Below are 26295 nucleotides of genomic sequence, written 5' to 3' on the forward strand. Positions count from 1 at the left end.
TCGAGACCAGCCTGACCAACATGGTGAAACCCCATCTCTACTAAAAATACAGAAATTAGCCAGGCGTAGTGGTGGGTGCCTGTAATCCCAGCTACTCGGGAGGCTGAGGCAGGAGAATTGCTTGAACCTGGGAGGCAGAGGTTGCAGTGAGCTGAGATCGCACCATTGCACTCCAGCCTGGGCGACAGAGTGCGATTCCATTTCCAAAAAAAAAAATTATAAATATCAAGGCACTATCACATTTTATTTCATTTGTCCTCACAAAAACTTTCTGTGATTGAGAGAATGTAAGTTATTATTCCAGGTTGATCAAAGAGGTAAGTGAGATACTGAGCAGTTTAAGAAGTTAACTCATTGAACAAATGTCTGAGTGCAGACTATATAATCCTAATAAAAACAGTCGTTCTTAGTAGGGTATATATCTTAGTGATTAATTAGTAGTTACTAGTTCAGGATCTTATTAGTAGTAGTTCTAGTTAGGATTATATATATCTTGTTAATGTCTCAGCCAGAGTTAGAATCTTTGATCCAGGATGTTGATGGAAACATAGCCACATTGCATGTATTTATGGCTGCTCTTTAGGAAGCCGCTAGCATACAAAGCCCATAATGAAATTCTTGGTAAATACATATGCTGATGTGTACCAAAAAAGTAAGACTTTTGGGTATGTCTTATAAAGGAAAGGTTTTGTGTTTGTTAAGTGTTATGTCATACATTTTTATGGAGCAAAACAATGTGCATATTTTAAAAATACCTTTTATATGGATTAAAGGTTAAGACTAACCATATAAACCACAGAGTGTAAGGTATGTGTCAGCAACCACAATACCAAATAATATTTTATGGGCTGGGCGTGGTGCCTCACGTAATCTCAACACTTTGGGAGGCCGAGGCAGGCGGATCATGAGGTCAGGAGATCGAGACCATCCTGGCTAACACGGTGAAACTTTGTCTCTACTTTAAAAATACAAAAAATTAGCTGGGCGTAGTGGCACGCGCCTGTAGTCCCAACTACTTGGGAGGCTGAGGCAGGAGAATAACTTGAACCTGGGAGGTGGAAGTGGCAGTGAGCTGAGATCATGCCACTGCACTCCAGCCTGGGCATGACAGAGTGAGACTTCGTCTCTAACAATAATAATAATATTTTATGAAACAATGTTAACTTTGAGCTGTATAGCTTGATTTCTTTGAATTCTTTATAAAGTATAAATAAAATATAAATAGATGTTTTATACCTCAGTTGCAGAGACATCAGAAAATGAATTCTAGACAGGAGCTCGAAGAGTTCAGATAAAACTCCCAAAATTATAGAAAAAATAAAAACTAAACCCTGATTTGGTCAAATTTCACTTGAAACAGGGGTTCTCAAGTGCGGTGTCATTTCTGGAATGTAAAAGAAGTTATTTTCCACATTGTCTATCCAGTGTAGTTTTTTTTTCATAGAAATTATACGCACTTCAGAATGGATTCAATCGAATTGTTCTTTTGACAGGTATACCTTCAATATGTTCAAGCTACAAATGAAGCCAGTCTTTTAACAGTTTTTTAAGGACCTACTTGATTACTTACATTAGACTGAAAACTCTAGGCACACACATATATCCACATAAGCATTGATGTATATATCCAGTTTCCAATTTAAAAATTTTAAATTGTATATTTGTAGTTATTATTACAGGGAGATTATCAATGACTAGGGAAGGCCAGGCGGGGTGGCTCATGCCTGTGATCCCAGCACTCTGGGTGGTGGAGGCGGGTGGATCACCTGAGGTCAGGAGTTTGAGACCAGCCTGGCCAACATGGTGAAACCCCGTCTCTACTAAAAATACAAAAATTAGCCAGGCGTGGTGGCGCGGGCCTGTAATCCCACCTACTCGGAAGGCTGAGGCATGAGAATCGCTTGAACACAGGAGGCAAAGATTGCAGTGAGCAGAGATCGCGCCACTGCACTCCAGCCTGAGCGACAGAGCAAGACTCCCTCTCAAAAACAAACAAAACAAAACAACAACAACAAAAAACAATGGCTAGTGAAAGTAGGCCATGAAAAGTGTTGTTTCCAACATATCAATTGCCAGTACTACAAGCAGGAGTTAGACGTTTGGAGGTTTTTACACGGTGCTATAAATACAGTTTCCATGGCCCCGGTCCATGTGGCCTTCCTGCTCTGCCATGATGGAAAGTCTTGCTTTCCACATTGCTGATGTGGTCAGACTAATTAAATAATTGCAAAAAGACACATTCCCTAGTCAACCTTATGTGTCTGCCTTCTTCCCTTGAGTCACAGTTGTTGGCTTTACAGGCCAAGGCAAGTAAGTCTTGAACCCTCAGCAGAAACAGGGCACCAGCATCTGATGCCTCATAACCTGAACAGTTAAGGACGCCCCACCACAGAGCTTCTTTTTGAGTGTGATGAACTGTAAGGCAAGACTAAAGGGGTGGATCTTCATTTCGATTTAGGGTAGGTGACACCTCAAGCGTGTTTCTTCCCTTCCAGCTCAACTGGATGGGATACCTACACCAAGTGTGCTTGGGAGGGCTGCTTGGGTCAGCTACCTGTAAGTGGAAATAGGGGGTGCCACCTTCCGATGAAAACACCGAGCCCGTACTGTCAACGGAGGGCCCTTGAATTCACATCCCTCAGCCCGCTGGAAAGCCCTGAAAGCACGTGGCCTTTAACCCATTCCGGCAACAGCGCCAATTCCCGGAAGCGAGAGGGCAAGAAAGCTCGGCGCGACGCTTCCCGCGTCTTCTAGGCAGCGCGCTGAAATCAAACGCGACGCCGGCTAGCTGGGGGCCGGGCCGAGCGCGCACCGCTCCAGCGGCCGGCAAGCCGCGGCCGCCGCCCGCCCCGCTGCAGAGCTGGGCGGGGCCGCCTGGAGGCAGCCGGGAGAGGCAAGCCGAAGAGGAAGAAGAGACGCCGGAGGCGCGCTCTGCGCAGGCGCGCGGCGCCCCACCTCCCCAGCGTCGGCTCCCGGGCGGGCGGTGCGGGCCCTCCCACTCTACCCCGCGCCGTCTCACGGCCCCGGCCCTAGCTTCACCTCGACTACCCTGCGTGCGCGTCCTCCTGCCGGCCTGCAGGCCCGGGGCCTCCGCCTGCTTCCCCACAGCTGCTCTTTGCGGCCCCGCTCGCGTTCACGCTGTCGCCCGGGCCGGCGCGGCCGCGGGCAACCGCTCCCCCTCCCACACCTACCCCGCCCCCTCCCCGCCTTTTCCGCCCTCCGGTCCCCCTCCCTCGGCCCGCTGCTGCTGCTCCAGATGAGGTGATGGCAACGGCCAACTTCGGCAAGATCCAGATCGGGATTTACGTGGAGATCAAGCGCAGCGATGGTGAGCCGCGCTGCCAGCCCCGCTGGCCCGCTCGGCCCTGTGTTCGGGTGTGCACGGAGGGGACGCGGGCGCCGGCCGCCTCATTGATTGCTTCGCCGGGCTGTGGGGGCGGGAAGGCGGCGGCCGCGGCGCTTTTGTGTGTGGCGTGTGTGCCAGTGAGGCCGGCGTGGGGTTCGCCCGGGCGCTGCTGCAGTTCTCCGGGCCGGGCCGCGGGGGAGGGAAGCCGGGTGGGAAAGGGGCCCGGGTGTCGAGGGTCGCGTCTCCAGGGGTCTCTGGGCGAAGGCCCCTCGCTCCTCCCCCCCGCAATCTCCAGCCCCCCCAGGGACACCAGCCTGGGAGGAAGCGGGCTTCGTTAGGGATGACCCTGCCTTGCGCTTCCCCTCGGTCTTTGCATTTTACCGGCCTCGCCTCTGACGGGGATGGCGGTGGGGGAGCGGGAAGACCAGCGATTTCACATTTAGAGAACCGACGGCTGGTCGGAGGCCGAGATGGGGGAAAGAGCCAGTCCAGTCGCCTTAAACTGTCGTCTGGTTGTCAGGCCTCCCCGGTTTCGTCCTCGACCATGCTGCTTTCTTTTTTGCCACTTCCTTGGGAGAAAGATGTGGAGAATATCGCGCTGAGCCATGAATAAGGGTGGGGGAGCAATGGGAAGAAATATTCGATGGGCTTCTCCAAGGTGATGAGACTGTAAAGGGAAGGATAGGGGATGGGCAGAGTCAATGCGAGGCGCTGCTGAGACAGTGGGGGTGGGCGACCGGATGTTGATATTTTCACACCCTCGGGAGAGGTAACTGAGAAAAGTGTAAGGCGAGGTGAAGACACATGCTTCATTTTTTTTTTTTTAAGAGCCTTAGGCTTATGTATCTTTCTGTAGGTTTCTCTTGGGGAAAATGTTTTATGTCACTAGCTTGGGGTGTGGAGTGAGATAAGCCAGCCAGACTGGAAATAATTCATATTGTAAAGGAATAAATGCACGGAGGGAGATAAGTAAAATTATTTTCTTTCGGTACCAATATTGAAAGAACGAGAGATGTGTGATAATCTCGAGTTGAGCAGTGTTCCTGACTCCATCACTCATACCGATTCCTTTTTTTTTTTTTGAGACGGATTTTCACCCAGGCTGGAGTGCAATGGTGCGATCTCGGCCCACTGCAACCTCCGCCTCCCGTGTTTAAGCTATTCTTGTGCCTCAGCCTCCCGAGTAGCTGGGATTACAGGCGCCGTCACCACGCCCAGCTAATTTTTTGTATTTTTAGTAGAGACGGGGTTTCACCATGTTGACCAGGCTGGTCTCGACTCCTGACCTCAGGTGATCCACCCGCTTCGGCCTCCCAACGTGCTGGGATTACAGGCGTGAGCCACCGTGCCTGGCCTCGATTCCTTTTATGAGTAGCTTATTTATTAGCCTTTAGCCTAGCCTAGTCAGTAGTAACTTGGCTCTCACGTCCACGCCCCCCTTGGATTCTGCCAGGTTTGACCAAGTTATGTGAAGCTAGATTGATTTTCATGTTGTGTGTATGATATATTGGAAGACCCTATATAGCTAATGATTTTTTTCCTCCATTATATTTGAGGTAATTTGTGGTAACAACTGAAACCATCATTATCCTGTATATGAAAAGATAAATTGTACCTCTTAGAGCTTTAGAAGTTACCAGTAACACTAATGGGAAAGAGATACCTTCTTTACTTGGGTTGAGGTTTCTTTTATATTTTCTCTTCAGATTCCTTTCTTGAAAGAGTGCTGTTAATGTCATTATTTTAGGTAAATACGAGTTCACAGTATACCAGCAAAAGTAGGATTTACATATTATTTTGAAGATTCTGGGTGCACAGCAACCCCTGTCCCGGGTATACACCCAAGGGAGAGGAAATCACCACCTTGTGAAGATATCTGCACTCTCGCGTTCATTGCAGCGTTATTCACAGTAGCCAAGACAGGGAAACAACCTAAATGTCCATCGATGGGTGACGAATGGCTAAAGAAATTGTTATGTGTGTGTATGTGTATGTGTGTGTATAGACAATGTACAGTGGAACATTATTCAGCCTTAAAAAAGGAGATCCTACTGTTTACCACAATATAGATGGACCTGAAGGACATTATGTTACATGAGATAAGCCAGACACTAAGGAAAATATTGCATAATCTCACTCATGTAGAATATTTTTTTAAGGAGCTAAAATACGCAGAATGAAACAGTGGTTACTACTGCTGGTGGGGGGGAAGGAGAGGAAATGGGGAGATGTAGGTCAAGGATACAAAATAGCAGATATGTAGGATGAACAAGTTTAGAGATACAGGGGGACCAATGTTAGTAAAATTGTATTAGAGATTTTTGTTAAATAAGTAGATTTTAGCAGCTCTTGTTAAAGTAATTGTGTGAAATGATAGCTATATTAATCTGCTTCACGATTTTGCTGTCTATATTCCATAGCATCATGTTATAAACCTCAGTTATGCACAATGAAATTTATTTTTTTAAAAGTTAGGGTGCAATAAAATGTGTAAATTCTTTACACTCGTAAGTATGAGTATAGGTGTTAACATTGAAATCTTATCAGAAAAAGTATATGATATTTGATTTATACATTTTAATTTTTACGGAGCATATTTTATTTAAATTTATTGAACTTGAAGCAATTTTGGTTCTTTTCAGCCTTCACCTTCAGCCTATACCAGAAGTTTCCAGACATACAAGAGCTTTATGTTCTTACATAAGTGCTACTAACCTAAAACCACGTTTCAAAAGCGGTTTGCCTATAAGAAATTAGGGAAGTCATCACAGTATGTTATTATCCTAACCTATGGTCATGTATCTTTCTATGTGCCTCAGCTGCATGATGGAGTTGGTGGAAGGCAGAAGATTAGTAGAGAACTTCGAAGGAACAGAAGGATCATTTGCATTGGACAGTAGTGTTTCACAATAGAAATTGATGTCTGGGAGAATGCCCCTCAAGCTTTCCCTTTTTCACTTTAAAGAAGCTTGTTTGCTTCCTCTCACTTCCATAACAGATCTATATTGGATAAAACACTAGTGGTTATTATAACAAAAATAAACTTTGCAGTTGGAGGAACACTAATATCTGAGACAGTACAAATGACATGAGTAAAGAAGGGCTGCTTCAGACCATTACTAACTGGTGACTTGATGTTTTTCTTTTGGCTTGCTGATGGTGATCCATGTCCCTATTTCAGACCATGCTTTTCCCATCAGTGATGCTCTTACACTAATAAACATATCCCAAGGGCAAACAGGTACACTAAAATGAGCTTATTCCTGTCTTTCAAGACCATGATAAAAACTATCCTAATGAGCCTTCACTGATTACTAAAACCAGATGGCCAGTCAGCATCTGAATTCCTAAATAATTCTGTATTATTCATGAGACAGCATATTTCCTTAAGTATTAATGTTTGGTCTATAACTTTTTTTTTTCCGCTCCTCTCAGCTCATACCTGTGGGTACATATTCTTAATATTATGTTTTTAAACTGCATGGGGTAATGGGACTTACTAATAACTAATAATTCTTTTTTTTTTTTTTCCGAGACAGAGTCTCACTCTGTCAGTGGTGCAATCTCTGCTCACTGCAACCTCTGCCTCCCGGGTTCAAGCGATTCTCATGCCTCAGCCTCCCAAGTAGCTGGGACTACAGGTGTGTGCCACCATGCCTGGCTAATTTTTGTATTTTTAGTAGTGACAGGTTTTGCCACGTTGGCCAGGCTGGTCTCGAACTCCTGGCCTCAAGTGATCCACCCACCTCAGCCTCCCAAAGTACTGGGATTACAGGTGTGAGCCACTGTGCCCAGCCTCTAATGACTCTTAAATTCCCTGAATGCATCTGTGTGTCATTACTCCCATTTCCACCCCCACCACTGGGATGCCTAGCAAAATTCCTTGCATATCGTTTTTGAATAAATCATACATTATTGGATTTTTAGTTTTCAACCATTTTAATTAATCATGAGAATGACATCTTAGCTGGAAGTGAAACCTTCCATCTATGCTCCTCTGTACTGCTACCTCCCTGCTCTGGCCCTCTACTTCCCACTGGCCTGTTAGTCAGGATCTACAGCGTTAATTGAAATTGAGTGATCTGCTAAGGTTAATCTGACTTTTCTGGTATTCTAAGGTTATCAGTGACGGGTTAGGCTTGGAATCCTAAGATTGTTCTCTGCCACAGGAGATAACCTGGTATGAAATTGGACTGGTATATTTTCTTACATGTGTCTTCCTATTTTTCTGATTCAATTCCTTTCCCTTTTTAAAACCCACTGACTCTTAAAAAAACCTACAATCTTTCTGTCGTGTAACTATTTTTTTTTTTTTTTTTTTAGCTGCACTGTTAACAGTTCTGTAGTAGCTGTGACTACCCTTTGGGGACTGGGGAAGAAATGAGAAATGTTGAACATTTGGAAGCTGCAGCTAATATGGGATTGTTCTTTGGGGGTCTCTTAGTCACCGTACTGTGACGGTATTGATACATGTGATCTGAAGAGAATCTTAGAATATTTCCACCAGAAAGGTTTTTGGAGATAAACTAGTTTTCATTTTTATAAATGTGGAAACTTGAGTCCCAGATCACCGTAAGTGACTTATCTAGATTCGTACAACTTGTCAATGGCAGATAGGAACCTGACATGCTCAGCATAGAAATCAGACTATCAAGAACCTTGACAGTAAAGGAGGAACTCTCTGTTATTTTGGAACCATATACCGCTTTTTACAGCCCAGTCAAGATATAGGAAATTGCTTCTTACTTGGGAGAAAGGCACCAGCAAGCAGTGTTACAGAGCTTGATTAGAATGATCCCTGGTAAGAAGTGCTATGTTACCACAAGTTCACAAAACCTAAAATTGTGGGAGGAAAATATTCTTGTTTCTTAGTTAAGTGTTGGTGTAAAGAGTTCCTTTTAACATCTGAAATCAAGAGGCAATTGAAGATTTCAAAGGACCCATCAGGAATTTTGGAGTTCAGGGCAGGCAAAGAAAATGTTTAAGAAAAGATTTTAAATGGCCTAATTCTTTATACGCTTTGCCACATTTTTCTTCTGCTAGTTCATCTTTACACATCATTATATAGGCTTCTGGAGAATAGCATGTGTAAATTTAAGTAATAAAGATGAACCATGTGGCAGTACAGGTGTTCTTTAGGTACAATTATGTGATTGATTATGGGGGTGGGACGGAATAGGGGAATTTGTGACCTGGTAGTTCCCTTTTCCCTGAGGACTAGGACGATAATGTTTCTGTATATGTATTTGTTAGGGCTTAATAGTTTTCCAAGTGCTTCAAGACATGTTAGCTAATTGGATCTTCACAGGAACACTAAGAGGTAAGCAGGGTAGGAAGATGGCAGATTATTGGTTTATAGGTGAAGAATCTGAGGTTGGATTATTTGCCAAGATCACATGGTTAATAAGGAGCATAGCCTGGGCCAAAGCCTAAATCCCTTCACTCCCAGCTCTCTAAGTGCTGCTGACAGATGTTTGCTGATTATGGTGTGAAGTTGTATACTTTAGTATTTTTTTTTTTGGGACATACAAACCCCTGTAGTAAAATTCTTTCCACTACTACCAAAGAAGCTCAAAAAACTTAAAATAGTCACTTATTGCTTCCAAAAGTACCACAGAAAGCCAGGAATCTGTATTCATTGCCTAGCCACTTGATTCTTATGACAAAGATTTTGAAACTCTGGGGAAAGGCTATGTGTCAACTTGTTTTATGTGTTATGATTGTTAAAATGCTAGAGAAAATAGCAAAGAGCTAGTTAAATCTGTGTCTGCTCAAATAAGACAAGGGGCAAGAGTGTGGAAAATCCAGAACAAGATTCCTTGAGAGATCATCTAGACCCCGTTCTTTCTAGTCACAAGTATAGTTGTGATTAATATGACATTAATCTTTTGCAAAGTTTAATTCTTGGATTCAGCCATCTGCTTTAATTTTAACACCTCTGTTTTGTAACCTAAAATAATTTTAAGGTGTTTGTTTGTTTTGAGATTACGATTCTTAGCTTAAGAATAGATACAAGTTTTAAACCTTGGATAAAACTTTTATTCTTCTGGTTCAGTTGTAGAACAAATACAGGTAAAGTTGTCTTCCAGCTCTTTTCGGTAAAGTAATATTAATGGTTTTATAGTGCTAAGTGAAAATAGACATTAGGATTTCACCATATTAAACTATCTCCCAAGAGTAATATGAGTGAGGGAAGTGTTCCTTTTAAAAGTCATGCTTCTAGGCTGAGCATGGTAGTTCATGCCTGTAATCCCAGCACTTTGGAGGCCAAAGCAGGAGAATTGCTTGAGCCCATGAGTTTGAGGTTAGAGTGCACTATGATCTCATTACCCACTACAATAAAACACGAAGTTCAGATGATCATTCACTAGGTTGTGTGATATTTTGGAGTATAGACCTTAAGTGATTATGGCATATCAAAATAACGTGGTCTTATATTTCTTTTTTTTTTTTACTGCAGATTTCACTGAATATACTTCTATTAACTGCCTGCTATATATCAGGCATTCTGATAGGTGTTGGAGATACAAAAAATGAATAAAGCAAAAATAGTTCCTGCCCTCACAAACAAGTAAATAAGTGATTCATCTATAGTGTGATTAGTACTGATAGAAGTATGCCATTTTGTGTGTACATTATTACTACCTTCCTTCTGAAGATTAGGCTTTTTAGTTAGACTCTTGAAGTTATGGACCTTTTAGATGGAAAATACATGTCATATATGCCATTTCTCCTCCTCTATGACCAATATCCATGATCCCTCATAGCATTCCTGATGAATTTAGCCTCAGAAATTTTTTTGAGAGGGTGTCTCGCTCTTGTTGCCCAGGCTGGAGTGCAGTGGCGTGATCTCAGCTCACTGCAACCTCTGCCTCCTGGGTTCACGCGATTCTTCTGCCTCAGCCTCTTAAGTAGCTGGCATTATAGGCATGCGCCAACATGCCTGGCTAATTTTTTTGTATTTTTAGTAGAGATGGGGTTTCACCATGTTGGCCAGGCTGGTCTTGAACTCCTGACCTCGTGGTCCACCCACCTTGGCCTCGCAAAGTGCTGGGATTACAGGCTTGAGCCATTGCGCCCGGCCAGCCTCAGAGTTCTTAATACAGCATTATCAGCCCTGATAGCCCTAGTCAGCCAATTGAAATTGACATTGTCATTATTAGCCTATTTCCTATACTCTAGTACCTATTTGAGTTATAAGTTTATAACTTTTAAATTGTTTTGGTATCAAAAGGAATTTTTTTTAGGGTTTTGCTCTGTCACCCAGGCTGGAGTGCAGTGGCATGATCATAGCTCACTGCAGCCTCCGAGTCCTGGACTCAAGCAATCCTTTCACCTTAACTTCCCAAGTAGCTAGGACTACAGGTATGCACAACCATGCCTAGCTAATTTTTGTATTGTTTGTAGAGATGGGGTCTTGCTATGTTGACTAGGCTGTTCTTGAACTCCTGGCCTCAAGCAATTCTCCCTCCTTGGCCTCCCAAAGTACTGGGATTACAGGTGTGAGCGACCATACCTGGTCAGATTTATTCAATTTAAAGTTTTTGGCAGACCAGCACCTGACAGCAGGTTTCTCTCTAGATACCCATCCTGGGTTTGGGTACTTGTAAATAGAGACTGGCTCGGTGTGGTGTCTCGTGCCTGTAATCCCAGCACTTTGGGAGGCCTAGGCAGGAGGATTGCTTGAAGCCAGGAGTTGGATACCAGCCTGGGCAAGGTGATGAGGCTCTATTTCTACAAAAAATAAAATTAGCCAGGCCTGGTAGCATGTGACTATAGCCCCAGCTACTCAGGAGGATGAAGTGGGAGGATTGGTTGAGCCCAGGAGTTGGAGGCTGCAGTGAGCTATGATCACGCCACTGCACTCCAGCCTGGGTGACAGAACAAGTCACTGTCTCAAAACAAACAAACAAACAAACAAACAGAGACCAAGAAGCAGAGCATGGGAAACAGCAGTAGATGCAGCTACTGGTGGTTATGTGTAATTTGGATATAAACTCCTTATACATTATTGCCAGGGAACTGTAAGAATCAGGTTCCTCCTTGGGCTGTGTTTTATTTACTTTTGAAGACTTTCTCTCCAGGTTTTTGTAGGTTTTGGCATTAATTTTGACCACATTTTACCTAAAGGAAAGACAAGATCAGCAAGGAACAAACTTGTGGTAAAATTTGCTGAGTGTCTATACTGTGCTAAGAATGAACTTTTTTTTTTTTTTTTTAAGATGGAGTTTCACTCTGCCACCCAGGCTGTAGTGCAGTGGCACGATCTTGGCTCACTGCAACCTCCGCCTCCTGGGTTCAAGTGATTCTTCTGCCTCAGCCTCCCGAGTAGCTGAGATTACAGGCCCATGCCACGATCCCCAGCTAATTTTTGTATTTTTAGTAGAGACAGGGTTTCACCATGTTGGCCAGGCTGGTCTCAAACTCCTGACCTCAAGCGATCCACCTGCCTCGGCCTCCCAGAGTGTTGGGATTACAGGTGTGAGCCACTACACCTGGCCTTATGCCTGCCTTTTGACCACAACCCATCACAAGGTCGTGTGTGGAATTTTCCACTCTGGTGTCATGTTGGTGCTCAAAAAGTTTCAGATTTTGGAGCATTTTGGATTAAAGAATGCTCAGCCTGTGGTGGTTCGTAACTCTGGCTGCTCAATAGATCACCTGTGGGGCTGTGGAAAAAAACAGACCAAAAAAAAAAAAAAAGCAACCCACCACAGCCAACATCTGGTTCCTTTGCCTAGAGAGTCTGTCTGATATGTAGTCTAGGTATCAGTATTTTACTTTAAGGCGCCTCACATACTGTTGAAGCTTAACTTGTCACACATTAGTGATTCCAGGGTTTAGCTAGGGTTGTGATCCATTATTTTAGTAAAAGTTGTATCTCCTAACAGAGTATCTGACAAGACTTCATGGAGAGTGAAGTTTAAATGGTGAGAGGAAGATGACCAGTAGGTTGCCCTGAGGGGAAGGAGGCATTCTAGCCATGTAGGCAGCATGGAAGAAATCCCTGACTGGAAACAAAGCTGTCAGGTGAAGGGCATTTAAAACAGGCAGAGGGAGGATGATGAAGAAGATAAGGAAGGAGGGGTAATCGGGGCACCTTATTAAAGACCTGGAAACAGAGGTAAGGTAAGGATCTTGGAATTAATTTCTAGGACACTTGGAAACTACTATAGGACTTAATCTCCTAAGAGCAGTAATAGGAGTTAGTGATTAGTGATAGATTAGAGGGAGCATAGTACTGAAAATGAGAGGTAGCATAGATAAGATTGCATCAGTCTAGGAGGGTGAGCAATGATTAAGGAACAGATGATGTGCAGAACACACTGCAAGAAGAATTGATGTTATGTTGCAATATATCCCTTGTGCTGAATAAAGGGCAGATGAGTTGAAAGGAAAGGACTTAACATCTGCAAAGTCTGAGTATAGGTTTTAAATCTCTTCAGTTTTATTTAATCAGGCTAACCCTATTCAAGAATACAGTGTAAAGGACTGTAGAGCCTATCAAGGTAATATCAAAGAGAGCATCCAACTCAGGCTGCATATAGTTTTTGCCACTAATATCCTAAAAGTAAGTGAGTTTAAGGTATAAATCATTCCATTACATGTTTACCTGCAATGGGAATTTGCTTAAGCTATAACTAAGTACTTTGCCACCTTAGTACTGAGCTGTAGTGTGTTAGCCAGGACCCTCTCAGAATTCTTGGAACGGAATGAGAAGGAAAAGCAGTACACAAAGAATATGGTGTCAGCTCTTTAAGGGATGAAGTGTTTTATTTCTTGAAATGCAGCTGCTCTTTTTTACTTTTTCTTTGCTCTTACTTTTGGCCTATTTTTTCTGTCCTGGCATTTGCCTTCTCTTTTTCATCCTTAGGATTCTAAGTGCCATTTCAGTATTCAGAATCTCTTCACTACGGTTTGCAATTTAGGACTTAAAAAGAGGTAAGCAAGGGAACAGAGGCAGTGAAATTATTCTGTATGATACTATAAAGGTGGATACATGTTATGGCACATATGCCAAATTCATAGAAGGTACAATACCAAGAGTCAACCCTAATGTAAACTAGGCACTTTGGATGATAATGGTGTGTCAAGATAGGTTCATCAATTGTAACCAGTGTACCTGGCGCAGGGCATTGATAGTGGGGAGGCTGTGTGGGGTTAAGGATTGCACAGGAAATCTCTGTACCTTCCACTCAATTTTGCTGTGAACCTAAAAAAGGTTGGGGAGGAGAGGATGCAAACTTTAGGTGTTAAAAGTTAAAACCACTCTTGAAATAATGGACCAATTAATGACAAAAAAATTATAATTTATGAATGAGGATTAGTCATGTAGTTGTACAATTAAGATGAAATTTTGCCATTCATTTTTGTCATGCATAGTCTATTGGCCAATGTAAGAAGAAAAATTTTTCAATGAGCTATAGTATAGTAAAAAGGATTCACATATGTATGGCAACTTTAGCCCCCCACCCTTTTTTTTTTGAATTGAAGTTTCAGTCTTGTTGCCCAGGCTGGAGTGCAGTGGTACAATCTTGGCTCACCGCAACCTCTGCCTCCCGAGTTCAAGCAATTCTCTTGCCTCAGCCTCCCGAGTAGCTGGGATTACAGGCATGTGCCACCGCGCCCAGCTAATTTTGTATTTTTAGTAGAGATGGCGTTTCTCCATGTCGATCAGGCTGGTTTCGAACTCCCGACCTCAGGTCATCCGCCTGTCTTGGCCTCCCAAAGTGCTGGGATTACAGGCGTGAGCCACAGTGCCCAGCCACCTATAAGATTTTTAAGAAATGAGAACAAATTAGGGGCCCCAATTACTGAGGTACGTCTTAGAATTTAACCACAGAAAGCTCTTTGATGAAATACTGCTGTTGGTCAAAACTTGCCTATATTGTTATAATGAGGAAGTTGACTTGTCCAAGGTCATACATAAAATAAGTAGCAAATCTGAGATTAGAACATAGATTGTCTGCCCCCAAAATCCTCTACATACTGATTCATTGTAGACTGTAATTCATTTTTGTGCCCTATTAATGTTCCAGGCATTGGAAGTCAAATAATTAATTTTATAATGCTTTTCTTTTCCTTTCTAGGGTATACTTTTTATTAATCAGGTGTTTTTATTAATCCACCTAGTATTTGCTGCATGGCCATCATGTGTCCCTTCATCTGATTTCTTTGAAGAATTAGTTGAAGGACTTTTCCCTAGAAGAAGTTAGTTTGCCAGTTACAACAAAATAATAAGTAGCTATTGCACTCAATACACATGCTCTGTGGCTCTATAATTTGACAAAGACATTCTAGTTTTCTCCAGTCTCTTTTGCTATTGCCTATGTTTAAACTCTCTTGCTCACAAGACTTTAGACAATTTAAACAGGAACAAATGCTATCATAAGGATGCTTCATATTAGATGAGCAACAATATTGTCAGGAAAATGGTAACAATTAGATTATAGCAACTTGCTAAAGTGCTGACATAATAGATTGATTTGGGGGCCTGTCCAAATTTAGTGGACTTTGTTTTTTTGGAGACAGAGTCTTGGTCTGTCGCCAGGCTGGAGTGCAGTGGCGTGATCTCAGCTCACTGCAACCTCCAACTCCCTGGTTCAAGCGATTCTCCTGCCTCAGCCTCCTCAGTAGCTGGGATTACAGGCATGTGCCACCACGCCCAGCTAATTTTTGTATTTTTAGTAGAGATGGGGTTTCACTGTGTTGAGCAGGATGGTCTCGATCTCCTGACCTCGTGATCTGCCTGCCTTAGCCTCCCAAGGTGCTGGGATTACAGGCGTGAGCCACTGCGCCCAGCCATAAATTTATTTTTAGAAACCCATTGTTTGAAATTGTTTTGGGATTATATATGGGTTGTGTGTTTATTTTTTAAATTATAGCTGATATTGAGAGTTGCCTGTAACTTGGCTCTAAGTATATGGTTGAGTGCTTTCTTTATATGCTCTTTGGTTGCAGTTTTATTAAGAGTAATAACATTGCTTTTAACTGTACATGCTGTTTTGGGTTTCTATTAAGAACAATTTCTTAATTAAAAATAAGTAGAGCTTCTTTTCCTTCTATTCCTGAGATTTTTCCTTTTTAATCTTTACAGGTGCTTCTTTCCCCATTCTCTTCAAGTATTGATGTTCTTCAGGGCTTGATCCTACCCCTGCAGTACTTCTCACATAGTATTCTCTTTCTGGGTAAACTAAATGCTTCTCTTTAGCCCACGTTGGCTACAGACATGTACTGTTTGTATATGTCATGGATTACTGCATATCTCCATTTGGATGTCTCATAAACACTCAAATTCAGCGTGTCCAAAATTGAACCCATCACCCCTTCCTCAAGTTTACTTCAGTATTTCTCATTCACTCTATCGCTCCAGTCAGAAACTTGGTTGTCTTCCTTGACTCCTTTTTCTTTCTTGACCTTATAGCCTATTATGGTCTCTTAATTTAATGACTCAAGTAACTCTTCCTACACTTTTTCTGTACCTACCACTATAACTTTTGGTCATGGTAGCATTATGTCTTGTCTGTGCTGTTGCAACGAATTCCTAATAGGCCTCTCTACCTAGGAGAGTAATTTGGTTAATAACAACAACAACAACAAAAAACCCAAAATACTAATTTGGTTAATTACTGTTTCGGAGTAACCTTCAGGCATGTAGGTTTGACCCTCTGATCACATGCTTAAAACTTTGAAAGCGTTCTCTACTTCTGTTGACCTTTTTATGAAGCCCAAGTCTAACATGGCTTATGGTGGACCCTGAACAAACTAGCCTGCCTCTTCAGTCTCATTCTTGCTGCTTATTTGAGGCACTCTATACTCCAGACAAGCTGAACTTTCTTGGAACACTCCACTTCTAACTAACCTAGCACAGGCACTTTGCACACTTCATAAATTATCTGTTTGCTGAACCAGTGACTAAATGAACTTTCAGCTGCTCTTTCACTGCTCTGTCTATTCAAGTTTTGACATTCTTAAAAATTGACTTGTGTGTTCATCCTCCAGGCATCAAGAATATGACATGACAAGGTGTGTGTCACTGTTTTTAATGTATACTTGTAATTTTCTCTTTAATTACCTGTTTTGAATAGCAATGTAGTCCCATGACTAATTAAGTTCCAAAAGGATACATATGTATGTATGTATGTATATATCTGTTAGTCTCCATCCTACCCCTACCCCACAGCTAGCTACCCAATTCTTCTCCAAGAGACAGAAATATTACTAGCTTCTTTTATTTGTAGAGAATTACTTCTTCTTCATTTTTCAGGAAAATCTCTGCTTACACATCTCTATCTACATGTAGTATAAATATGTGTAAATATATATCTTTTTCCTACAGATGTTATATTGTATATACTGAGTGTAATTAACTTAATAATATCTTGGAGAACCTTTGAGTAGACAAATAATAGTCTCCTTCTTTCTTGTACTGCATTTCATTAGTGAGTAAATATACCACAATTTATTTAACCAGTCTTTTACTGATGACATTTACATTTGTGTCTAATCTGTAGCTGCTGCATAGCCAATACTGTAGTATTTAATAGTCTTCAACTCTTGACGTTTTATACATACATGAATATATCCGTAGAGGAAAAATCCTAGAAGTAGAAGCACTGGGTCAGATAATTGTATATGTGTAATGTTGATAGATCTTGCTAACTTGTCTTCCATAGATATGAATTTACTTTACTATCTGCAAAAATGCCTGTTTCCTCATACTCTTACCCGCACACTGTACATTACACTTTTGAAATTTGCTAGCTTGGATTGTGAAGTTCAGGCTGTGCCTATAGAATTTATTTTTTTAAGTGGCCCTGTAAGGGATGACATGCTTAATTTGTGAAGTGTTATGAGGTCCAAACATATAATAGAAAACCTCTAAGTTCTGGTGTTTATCTGTCATAGCCAATATAGAAAAATAAAGAGTATATCATATATTATGTTTGATTATGAGAAGAAAGTAATTTTTTAGTTAAAATTTTTTGAGAAATAAATATTATAGTTTTAACCTAATAAACCTAAAGGGCCCTTTAAGGTGCACAATTCAGTGATTTTTTTTTTTTTTTAGTATATTCATGAAGTTGTACAATTACTACCACTGTCCAATTTCAGAGCATTTTTATGACAAAGCCTAAAAGAAACCTATACCCATTAGCAGTCACTCTGCATTCCCCTCTCATTCCAGCCTTTAGTATCTGCCACTAATCAACTTTTTATCTTTGTAGATTTGTCTGTTTTGGACATTGAGTATAAATGAAACTGTACAATACATAGCCTTTAGTGTATAGCATCTTTCACTTAGCATAATCCATACTCGTTTATCAGTATAATAACATATTTCAGTACTTTTTTATGGTTGAATAATATTCCATTTCATTTCATTTATCTGTCCATTAATCGATAGATATTTGGGTTTCCCATTTTTTGGCCATTATGAATACCATTCATATACAAGTTTTTGTGTGGACATAAAAGAACTGAAAATTGTTTTCAGTTTTTTTTTTTTAATTTTTTTTTATTTTTTTATTTTTTTTTTATTATACTTTAGGGTTTTAGGGTACATGTGCACAATGTGCAGGTTTGTTACATATGTATCCATGTGCCATGTTGATTTCCTGCACCCATTAACTCGTCATTTAGCATTAGGTGTATCTCCTAATGCTGTCCCTCCCCCCACCCCACAACAGTCCCCGAAGTGTGATGTTCCCCTTCCTGTGTCCATGAGTTCTCATTGTTCAATTCCCACCTATGAGTGAGAACATGCGGTGTTTGGTTTTTTGTCCTTGCGATAGTTTACTGAGAATGATGTTTTCCAGTTTCATCCATGTCCCTACAAAGGACACGAACTCATCATTTTTTATGGCTGCATAGTATTCCATGGTGTATATGTGCCACATTTTCTTAATCCAGTCTATTGTTGTTGGACATTTGGGTTGGTTCCAAGTCTTTGCTATTGTGAATAGTGCGGCAATAAACATACGTGTGCATGTGTCTTTATAGCAGCATGATTTATAGTCCTTTGGGTATATACTCAGTAATGGGATGGCTGGGTCAAATGGTATTTCTAGTTCTAGATCCCTGAGGAATTGCCACACTGACTTCCACGATGGTTGAACTAGTTTACAGTCCCACCAACAGTGTAAAAGTGTTCCTATTTCTCCACATCCTCTCCAGCACCTGTTGTTTCCTGATTTTTTAATGATGGCCATTCTAACTGGTGTGAGATGGTATCTCACTGTGGTTTTGATTTGCATTTCTCTGATGGCCAGTGATGATGAGCATTTCTTCATGTGTTTTTTGGCTGCATAAATGTCTTCTTTTGAGAAGTGTCTGTTCATGTCCTTTGCCCACTTTTTGATGGGGTTGTTTGTTTTTTTCTTGTAAATTTGTTTGAGTTCATTGTAGATTCTGGATATTAGCCCTTTGTCAGATGAGCAGGTTGCAAAAATTTTCTCCCATTCTGTAGGTTGCCTGTTCACTCTGATGTAGTTTCTTTTGCTGTGCAGAAGCTCTTTAGTTTAATGAGATCCCATTTGTCAATTTTGCCTTTTGTTGCCATTGCTTTTGGTGTTTTAGACATGAAGTCCTTGCCCACGCCTATGTCCTGAATGGTATTGCCTAGGTTTTCTTGTAGGATTTTAATGGTTTTAGGTCTAACATATAAGTCTTTAATCCATCTTGAATTAATTTTTGTATAAGGTGTAAGGAAGGGATCCAGTTTCAGCCTTCTACATATGGCTAGCCAGTTTTCCCAGCACCATTTATTAAATAGGGAATCCTTTCCCCATTTCTTGTTTTTGTCAGGTTTGTCAAAGATCAGATAGTTGTAGCTATGCGGCATCATTTCTGAGGGCTCTGTTCTGTTCCATTGATCTATGTCTCTGTTGTGGTACCAGTACCATGCTGTTTTGGTTACTGTAGCCTTGTAGTATAGTTTAAAGTCAGGTAGCGTGATGCCTCCAGCTTTGTTCTTTTGGCTTAGGATTGACTTGGCGATGCGGGCTCTTTTTTGGTTCCATATGAACTTTAAAGTAGTTTTTTCCAATTCTGTGAAGAAAGTCATTTGTAGCTTGATGGGGATGGCATTGAATCTATAAATTACCTTGGGCAGTATGGCCATTTTCACGATATTGATTCTTCCAACCCATGAGCATGGAATGTTCTTCCATTTGTTTGTATCCTCTTTTATTTCATTGAGCAGTGGTTTGTAGTTCTCCTTGAAGAGGTCCTTCACATCCCTTGTAAGTTGGATTCCTAGGTATTTTATTCTCTTTGAAGCAATTGTGAATGGGAGTTCACTCATGATTTGGCTCTCTGTTTGTCTGTTATTGGTGTACAAGAATGCTTGTGATTTTTGTACATTAATTTTGTATCCTGAGACTTTGCTGAAGTTGCTAATCAGCTTAAGGAGGTTTTGGGCTGAGACAATGGGGTTTTCTAGATATACAATCATGTCATCTGCAAACAGGGACAGTTTGACTTCCTCTTTTCCTAATTGAATACCCTTTATTTCCTTCTCCTGCCTGATTGCTCTGGCCAGAACTTCCAGCACTATGTTGAATAGGAGTGGTGAGAGAGGGCATCCCCGTCTTGTGCCAGTTTTCAGAGGGAATGCTTCCAGTTTTTGCCCATTCAGTATGATATTGGCTGTGGGTTTGTCATAGATAGCTCTTATTATTTTGAGATACGTCCCATCAATACCTAATTTATTGAGAGTTTTTAGCATGAAGGGTTGTTGAATTTTGTCAAAGGCCTTTTCTGCATCATTGAGATAATCATGTGGTTTGTGTCATTGGTTCTGTTTATATGCTGGATTACATTTATTGATTTGTGTATGTTGAACCAGCCTTGCATCCCAGGGATGAAGCCCACTTGATTATGGTGGATAAGCTTTTTGATGTGCTGCTGGATTCGGTTTGCCAGTATTTTATTGAGGATTTTTGCATTGATGTTCATCAAGGATATTGGTCTGAAATTCTCTTTTTTGGTTATGTCTCTGCCAGGCTTTGGTATCAGGACGATGCTGGCTTCGTAAAATGTGTTAGGGAGGATTCCCTCTTTTTCTATTGATTGGAATAGTTTCAGAAGGAATGGTACCAGTTCCTCCTTGTACCTCTGGTAGAATTCAGCTGTGAATCCATCAGGTCCTGGACTCTTTTTGGTTGGTAAGCTATTGATCGTTGCCACAATTTCAGAACCTGTTATTGGTCTATTCAGAGATTCAACTTCTTCCTGGTTTAGTCTTGGGAGGGTGTATTTGTCGAGGAATTTATCCATTTCTTCTAGATTTTCTAGTTTATTTGCATAGAGGTGTTTGTAGTATTCTCTGATGGTAGATTGTATTTCTGTGGGATCGGTGGTGATATCCCCTTTTTCGTTTTTTATTGCATCTATTTGATTCTTCTCTCTTTTCTTCTTTATTAGTCTTGCTAGCGGTCCATCAATTTTGTTGATCTTTTCAAAAAACCAGCTCCTGGATTCATTAATTTTTTGAAGGGTTTTTTGTGTCTCTATTTCCTTCAGTTCTGCTCTGATTTTAGTTATTTCTAGCCTTCTGCTAGCTTTTGAATGTGTTTGCTCTTGCTTTTCTAGTTCTTTTAATTGTGATGTTAGGGTGTCAATTTTGGATCTTCCTGCTTTCTCTTGTGGGCATTTAGTGCTATAAATTTCCCTCTACACACTGCTTTGAACGTGTCCCAGAGATTCTGGTATGTTGTGTCTTTGTTCTCGTTGGTTTCAAAGAACATCTTTATTTCTGCCTTCATTTCATTATGTACCCAATAGTCATTCAGGAGCAGGTTGTTCAGTTTCCATGTAGTTGAGCGGTTTTAGTGAGTTTCTTAATCTTGAGTTCTAGTTTGATTGCACTGTGGTCTGAAAGACAGTTTGTTATAATTTCTGTTCTTTTACATTTGCTGAGGAGAGCTTTACTTCCAACTATGTGGTCAATTTTGGAATAGGTGTGGTGTGGTGCTGAAAAAAATGTATATTCTTTTGATTTGGGGTGGAGAGTTCTGTAGATGTCTATTAGGTCCACTTTGTGCAGAGCTGAGTTCAATTCCTGGATATCCTTGTTAACTTTCTGTCTCGTTGATCTGTCTAATGTTGACAGTGGGGTGTTAAAATCTCCCATTATTATTGTGTGGGAGTTTAAGTCCCTTTGTAGGTCACCAGGACTTGCTTTATGAATCTGGGTGCTCCTGTGTTGGGTGCATATATATTTAGGATAGTTAGCTCTTCTTGTTGAATTGATCCCTTTACCATTATGTAATGGCCTTCTTTGTCTCTTTTGATCTTTGTTGGTTTAAAGTCTATTTTATCAGAGACTAGGATTGCAACCCCTGCCTTTTTTTGTTTTCCAGTTGCTTGATAGATCTTCCTCCATCCCTTTATTTTGAGTCTATGTGTGTCTCTGCACGTGAGATGGGTTTCCTGAATACAGCACACTGATGGGTCCTGACTCCTTATCCAGTTTGCCAGTCTGTGTCTTTTGATTGGAGCATTTAGCCCATTTACATTAAACCTTAATAGTGTTATGTGTGAATCTGATCCTGTCATTATGATGTTAGTTGGTTATTTTGCTCGTTAGTTGCTATAGTTTCTTCCTAGCCTCGATGGTCTTTACAATTTGGCGTGTTTTTGCAGTGGCTGGTACCGGTTGTTCCTTTCCATGTTTAGTGCTTCCTTCAGGAGCTCTTTTAGGGCAGGCCTGGTGGTGACAAAATCACTCAGCATTTGCTTGTCTGTAAAGTATTTTATTTCTCCTTCACTTATGAAGCTTAGTTTGGCGGGATAGGAAATTCTGGGTTGAAAATTCTTTTCTTTAAGAATGTTGAATATTGGCCCCCACTCTCTTCTGGCTTGTAGAGTTTCTGCTGAGAGATCAGCTGTTAGTCTGATGGGCTTCCCTTTGTGGGTAACCCGACCTTTCTCTCTGGCTGCCCTTAACATTTTTTCCTTCATTTCAACTTTGGTGAATCTGACAATTATGTGTCTTGGAGTTGCTCTTCTCGAGGAGTATCTTTGTGGCGTTCTCTATATTTCCTGAATCTGAATGCTGGCCTGCTTTGCTAGATTGGGGAAGTTCTCCTGGATAATATCTTGCAGAGTGTTTTCCAACTTGGTTCCATTCTCCCCATCATTTTCAGGTACACCAATCAGACGTAGGTTTGGTCTTTTCACATAGTCCCAAATTTCTTGGAGGCTTTGTTCATTTCTTTTTATTCTTTTTCCTCTAAACTTCCCTTCTCTCTTCATTTCATTCATTTCATCTTCCATCAGCGATACCCTTTCTTCCAGTTGATCACATCTGCTACTGAGGCTTCTGCAATCTTCGCGTAGTTCTCGAAACTTGGCTTTCAGCTCCATCAGCTCCTTTAAGCCCTTCTCTCCATTGGTTATTCTAGTTATCCATTCTTCTAATTTTTTTTCAAAGTTTTTAACTTCATTGCTATTGTTTTGAATTTCCTCCCGTAGCTCAGAGTAGTTTGATCGTCTGAAGCCTTCTTCTCTCAACTTGTCAAAGTCATCCTCCATCCAGCTTTGTTCCGTTGCTGGTGAGGAACTGCGTTCCTTTGGAGGAGGAGAGGTGCTCTGTTTTTTAGAGTTTCCAGTTTTTGTGTTCTGTTTTTTCCCCATCTTTGTGGTTTTATCTACTTTTTGTCTTTGATGATGGTGATGTACAGATGGGTTTTTGGTGTGGATGTCCTTTCTGTTTGTTAGTTTTCCTTCTACCAGACAGGACCCTCAGCTGCAGGTCTGTTGGAGTTTACTAGAGGTCCACTCCAGACCCTGTTTGGCTGGGTGTCAGCAGCGGTGGCTGCAGGACAGCGGATTTTCGTGAGACCACAAATTCAGCTGTCTGATAGTTCCTCTGAAAGTTTTGTCTCAGAGGAGTACCCGGCTGAATGAGGTGTCAGTCTGTCCCTACTGGGGCGGTGCCTCCCAGTTAGGCTGCTCAGGGGTGAGGGACCCACTTTAGGAGGCAGTCTGTCTGTTCTCAGATCTCCAGCTGTGTGCTGGGAGAACCACTACTCTCTTCAAAGCTGTCAGTCAGACAGGGACATTTAAGTCTGTGGAGTTTCTTGCTGAGTTTTTGTTTGTCTGTGCCCTGCCCCTAGAGGTGGAGCCTACAGAGGCAGGCAGGCCTCCTTGAGCTGTGGTGGGCTCCACCCAGTTCGAGCTTCCTGGCTGCTTTGTTTACCTAAGCAAGCCTGGGCAATGGCGGGCGCCCCTCCCCCAGCCTCGCTGCCACCTTGCAGCTTGATCTCAGACTGCTGTGCTAGCAATCAGCGAGACTCCGTGGACATAGGACCCTCCGAGCCAGGTGCGGGACACAATCTCCTAGTGTGCCGTTTTCCAGGCCCGTTGGAAAAGCACAGTATTAGGATGGGACTGACCCGATATTCCAGGTGCCGTCTGTTTCCCCTTTCTTTGACTAGGAAAGGGAACTCCCTGACCCCTTGCGCTTCCCAAGTGAGGCAATGCCTCGCCCTGCTTCGGCTCGCGCACAGTGCGCCTCACCGACTGTCCTGTACCCACTGTTAGGCACTCCCTAGTGAGATGAAACCGGTACCTCAAGCAGAAATGCAGAAATCATCCGTCTTCTGTGTCGCTGGGGCTGGGAGCTGGAGACCGGAGCTGTTCCTATTCGGCCATCATCTGTTTTCAGTTTTTGCGGGTTATACCTGGAAGTGGAATTGCTGGATTATATGGTAACTCTATACTTAACTTTTTGAGGAACTGCCATATTATTTTCCAAAGTGGCTATATTATTTTGCATTCCCACTAGTAATATTTGAGGGTTCCAATTTTCCACATCCTGGCCCGAACTTGTTATTTTCCATCTTTTTTATTATAGCCGTCCTGGTGGGTATGAAGTGGCACTTTATTGTGATTTTGATTTGCATTTCCCTAATGACTAATGATGTTGAACATCTTTCCATGTGTTCATTTACCATTTTTTGTTTGCTTGTTTGTTTGTTTGTTTGTTTTTAAAGGATAGAGTCTTATTCTGTCGCCCAGACTGGAGTGCAATGGTGTGATGTCAGTTGACTGCAACCTCTGCCTCCTGGGCTCAACTGATCCTTTCACCTCAGCCTCCCAAGTAGCTGGGACTACAGATGCACACCACATCCGGCTGATTTTTATATTTTTTTGTAGAGACATGTTTCGCCACGTTTCTTAGGCTGGTCTCATACTTGTGAGCTCAAGTGATCCGCCCACCTTGGCCTCCCAAAGTTGTAGGATTACAGACTTGAGCCACCATGCCCAGCCATTTGTATGTCTTTTTTGGAGAAAGATCTGTTCAAATCCTTTGTTCACTTTATAATTTGGTATGTTTTCTCTTTTTTTTTTGAGACAACGTCTCACTCTGTCACTCAGGCTGGAATGCAGTGGCATGATCATAGCTCATTGCAGCCTTACCTCCCAGGCCCAAGTGCCTCTCCCACTTCAGCTTCCTGAGTAGCTAGGGCCACAGGCACAAGCCACCTTGCCTGGCTAATTTTTATTTAGAGGGGATTGGGGTGGGGGAGAGACAAGGTCTCATTATGTTACCCAGGCTGGTCAAACTCCTGGGCTCAAGTGATCCTCCCGTCTCAGCCTCTCAAAAGTGCTGGGATGACAGGTATGATCCACCGTGCCCAGTCAATATTTATCTTTTTATTGTTGAGGTATAAAACTTCTGGATACTACTGCCTTATCTGATACATGCTTTACAGATATTTTTTCTCATTCCGAGGGTTGTCTTTTCCCTTTCTTGATAGTATCCTTTGAAGTGCAAAAATTTTTAATTTTGATGAAGTCCAGTTATCTGTTTTTTCTTTTGTTGCTTTTGCTTTTGTTATATCTAAGAAACCATTGTCTAATCCAAGATGAGACCTACCTTTATGTCCTGCTACTTAGGCCTTTCCATGGACTATATTACCTAAAATGTTTATGTTCTTCCTTGATCTTAACACTTGTTCTTGACCTTTTAACATAGAAAACAAATTAAGCATTTGTCAGCAAATATGCTGCAAGTCTTTGGTAAAGGATGAATAAGGCCTTGAAATACCTTGCAACTCTAGTCTCAAAGTCATCTCTTTGTTACCAGAGTCGAAGGGTGGGAAGCGGTTGCCTTTTATCTGTGTACCTACACACATATGTGCATATATGGTATAATGTATCAGTATTTACAGAGACCATAGTAAACACAGCACAAAACCAGGCATTAAGAGATGCATGGGAAATAGAGTTTAAATGGTAAATATGGTAAAGATTGTTTTATGGTTTTGGGGTTTTTTTTTTCATGATCATATTTTTAATGTTACTTTAAAATAGATGAGTGGAATGTGATTCAATTTAGTAAAAAAAAAAAAAAAAAATCAGCTTTATTAAAACATCTGAGAAAGCCGGGCGCAGTGACTCATGCCTGTAATCCCAGCACTTTGAGAGGCCGAGGCAAACGGATCACATGAGGTCAGGAGTTCAAGACCAGCCTGACCAACATTGAGAAACCTCATCTCTACTAAAAATTCAAAATTAGCCGGGCGTGGTGGCGCATGGCTGTAATTCCAGCTACTCAGCAGGCTGAGGCAGGATAATCACTTGAACCCGTCAGGCAGAGGTTGCGGTGAGCCAAGATCACGCCATTGCACTCCAGCCTGGGCAACGAGCGAAACTCCCGTCTCAAAAAAAAAAAAAAAAATCTGAGAAAGATGGAAAAATAAATGTATTAGAAAAGGTTTTTAAAAAGGAGAATGTTAATCGAGACCACGGTGAAACCCTGTCTCTACTAAAAAAATACAAAAAATTAGCCGGGCGCGGTGGCAGGCGCCTGTAGTCCTAGCCACTTGGGAGGCTGAGGCAGGAGAATGGTGTGAACCTGGGAGGTGGAGCTTGCAATGAGCTGAGATCACGCCACTGCACTCCAGCCTGGGCGACAGAGCGAGACTCTGTCTCAA

General features: G+C 41.8%; 1 protein-coding gene across 4 annotated transcripts in view; it reads left to right on the forward strand.

Moving 5' to 3' along the window:
* The first annotated feature begins 2954 nt into the window (after positions 1–2954).
* KIF2A (kinesin family member 2A) overlaps positions 2955–26295 on the forward strand; it is an 88162-nt gene continuing 64821 nt past the window's right edge. For all 4 annotated transcript variants that reach the window (XM_030799087.1, XM_030799089.1, XM_030799090.1 and 1 more), the window contains exon 1: positions 2955–3328. In XM_030799087.1, coding sequence (XP_030654947.1) covers positions 3265–3328 — 64 coding nt within the window. In that variant the 5' untranslated portion in view covers positions 2955–3264. The remainder of the gene's footprint in view (positions 3329–26295) is intronic.

This window comes from Nomascus leucogenys, chromosome 18 (genome assembly GCF_006542625.1).
Source record: "Nomascus leucogenys isolate Asia chromosome 18, Asia_NLE_v1, whole genome shotgun sequence".
In the NCBI taxonomy this organism is placed as follows: Eukaryota; Metazoa; Chordata; class Mammalia; order Primates; family Hylobatidae; genus Nomascus; species Nomascus leucogenys.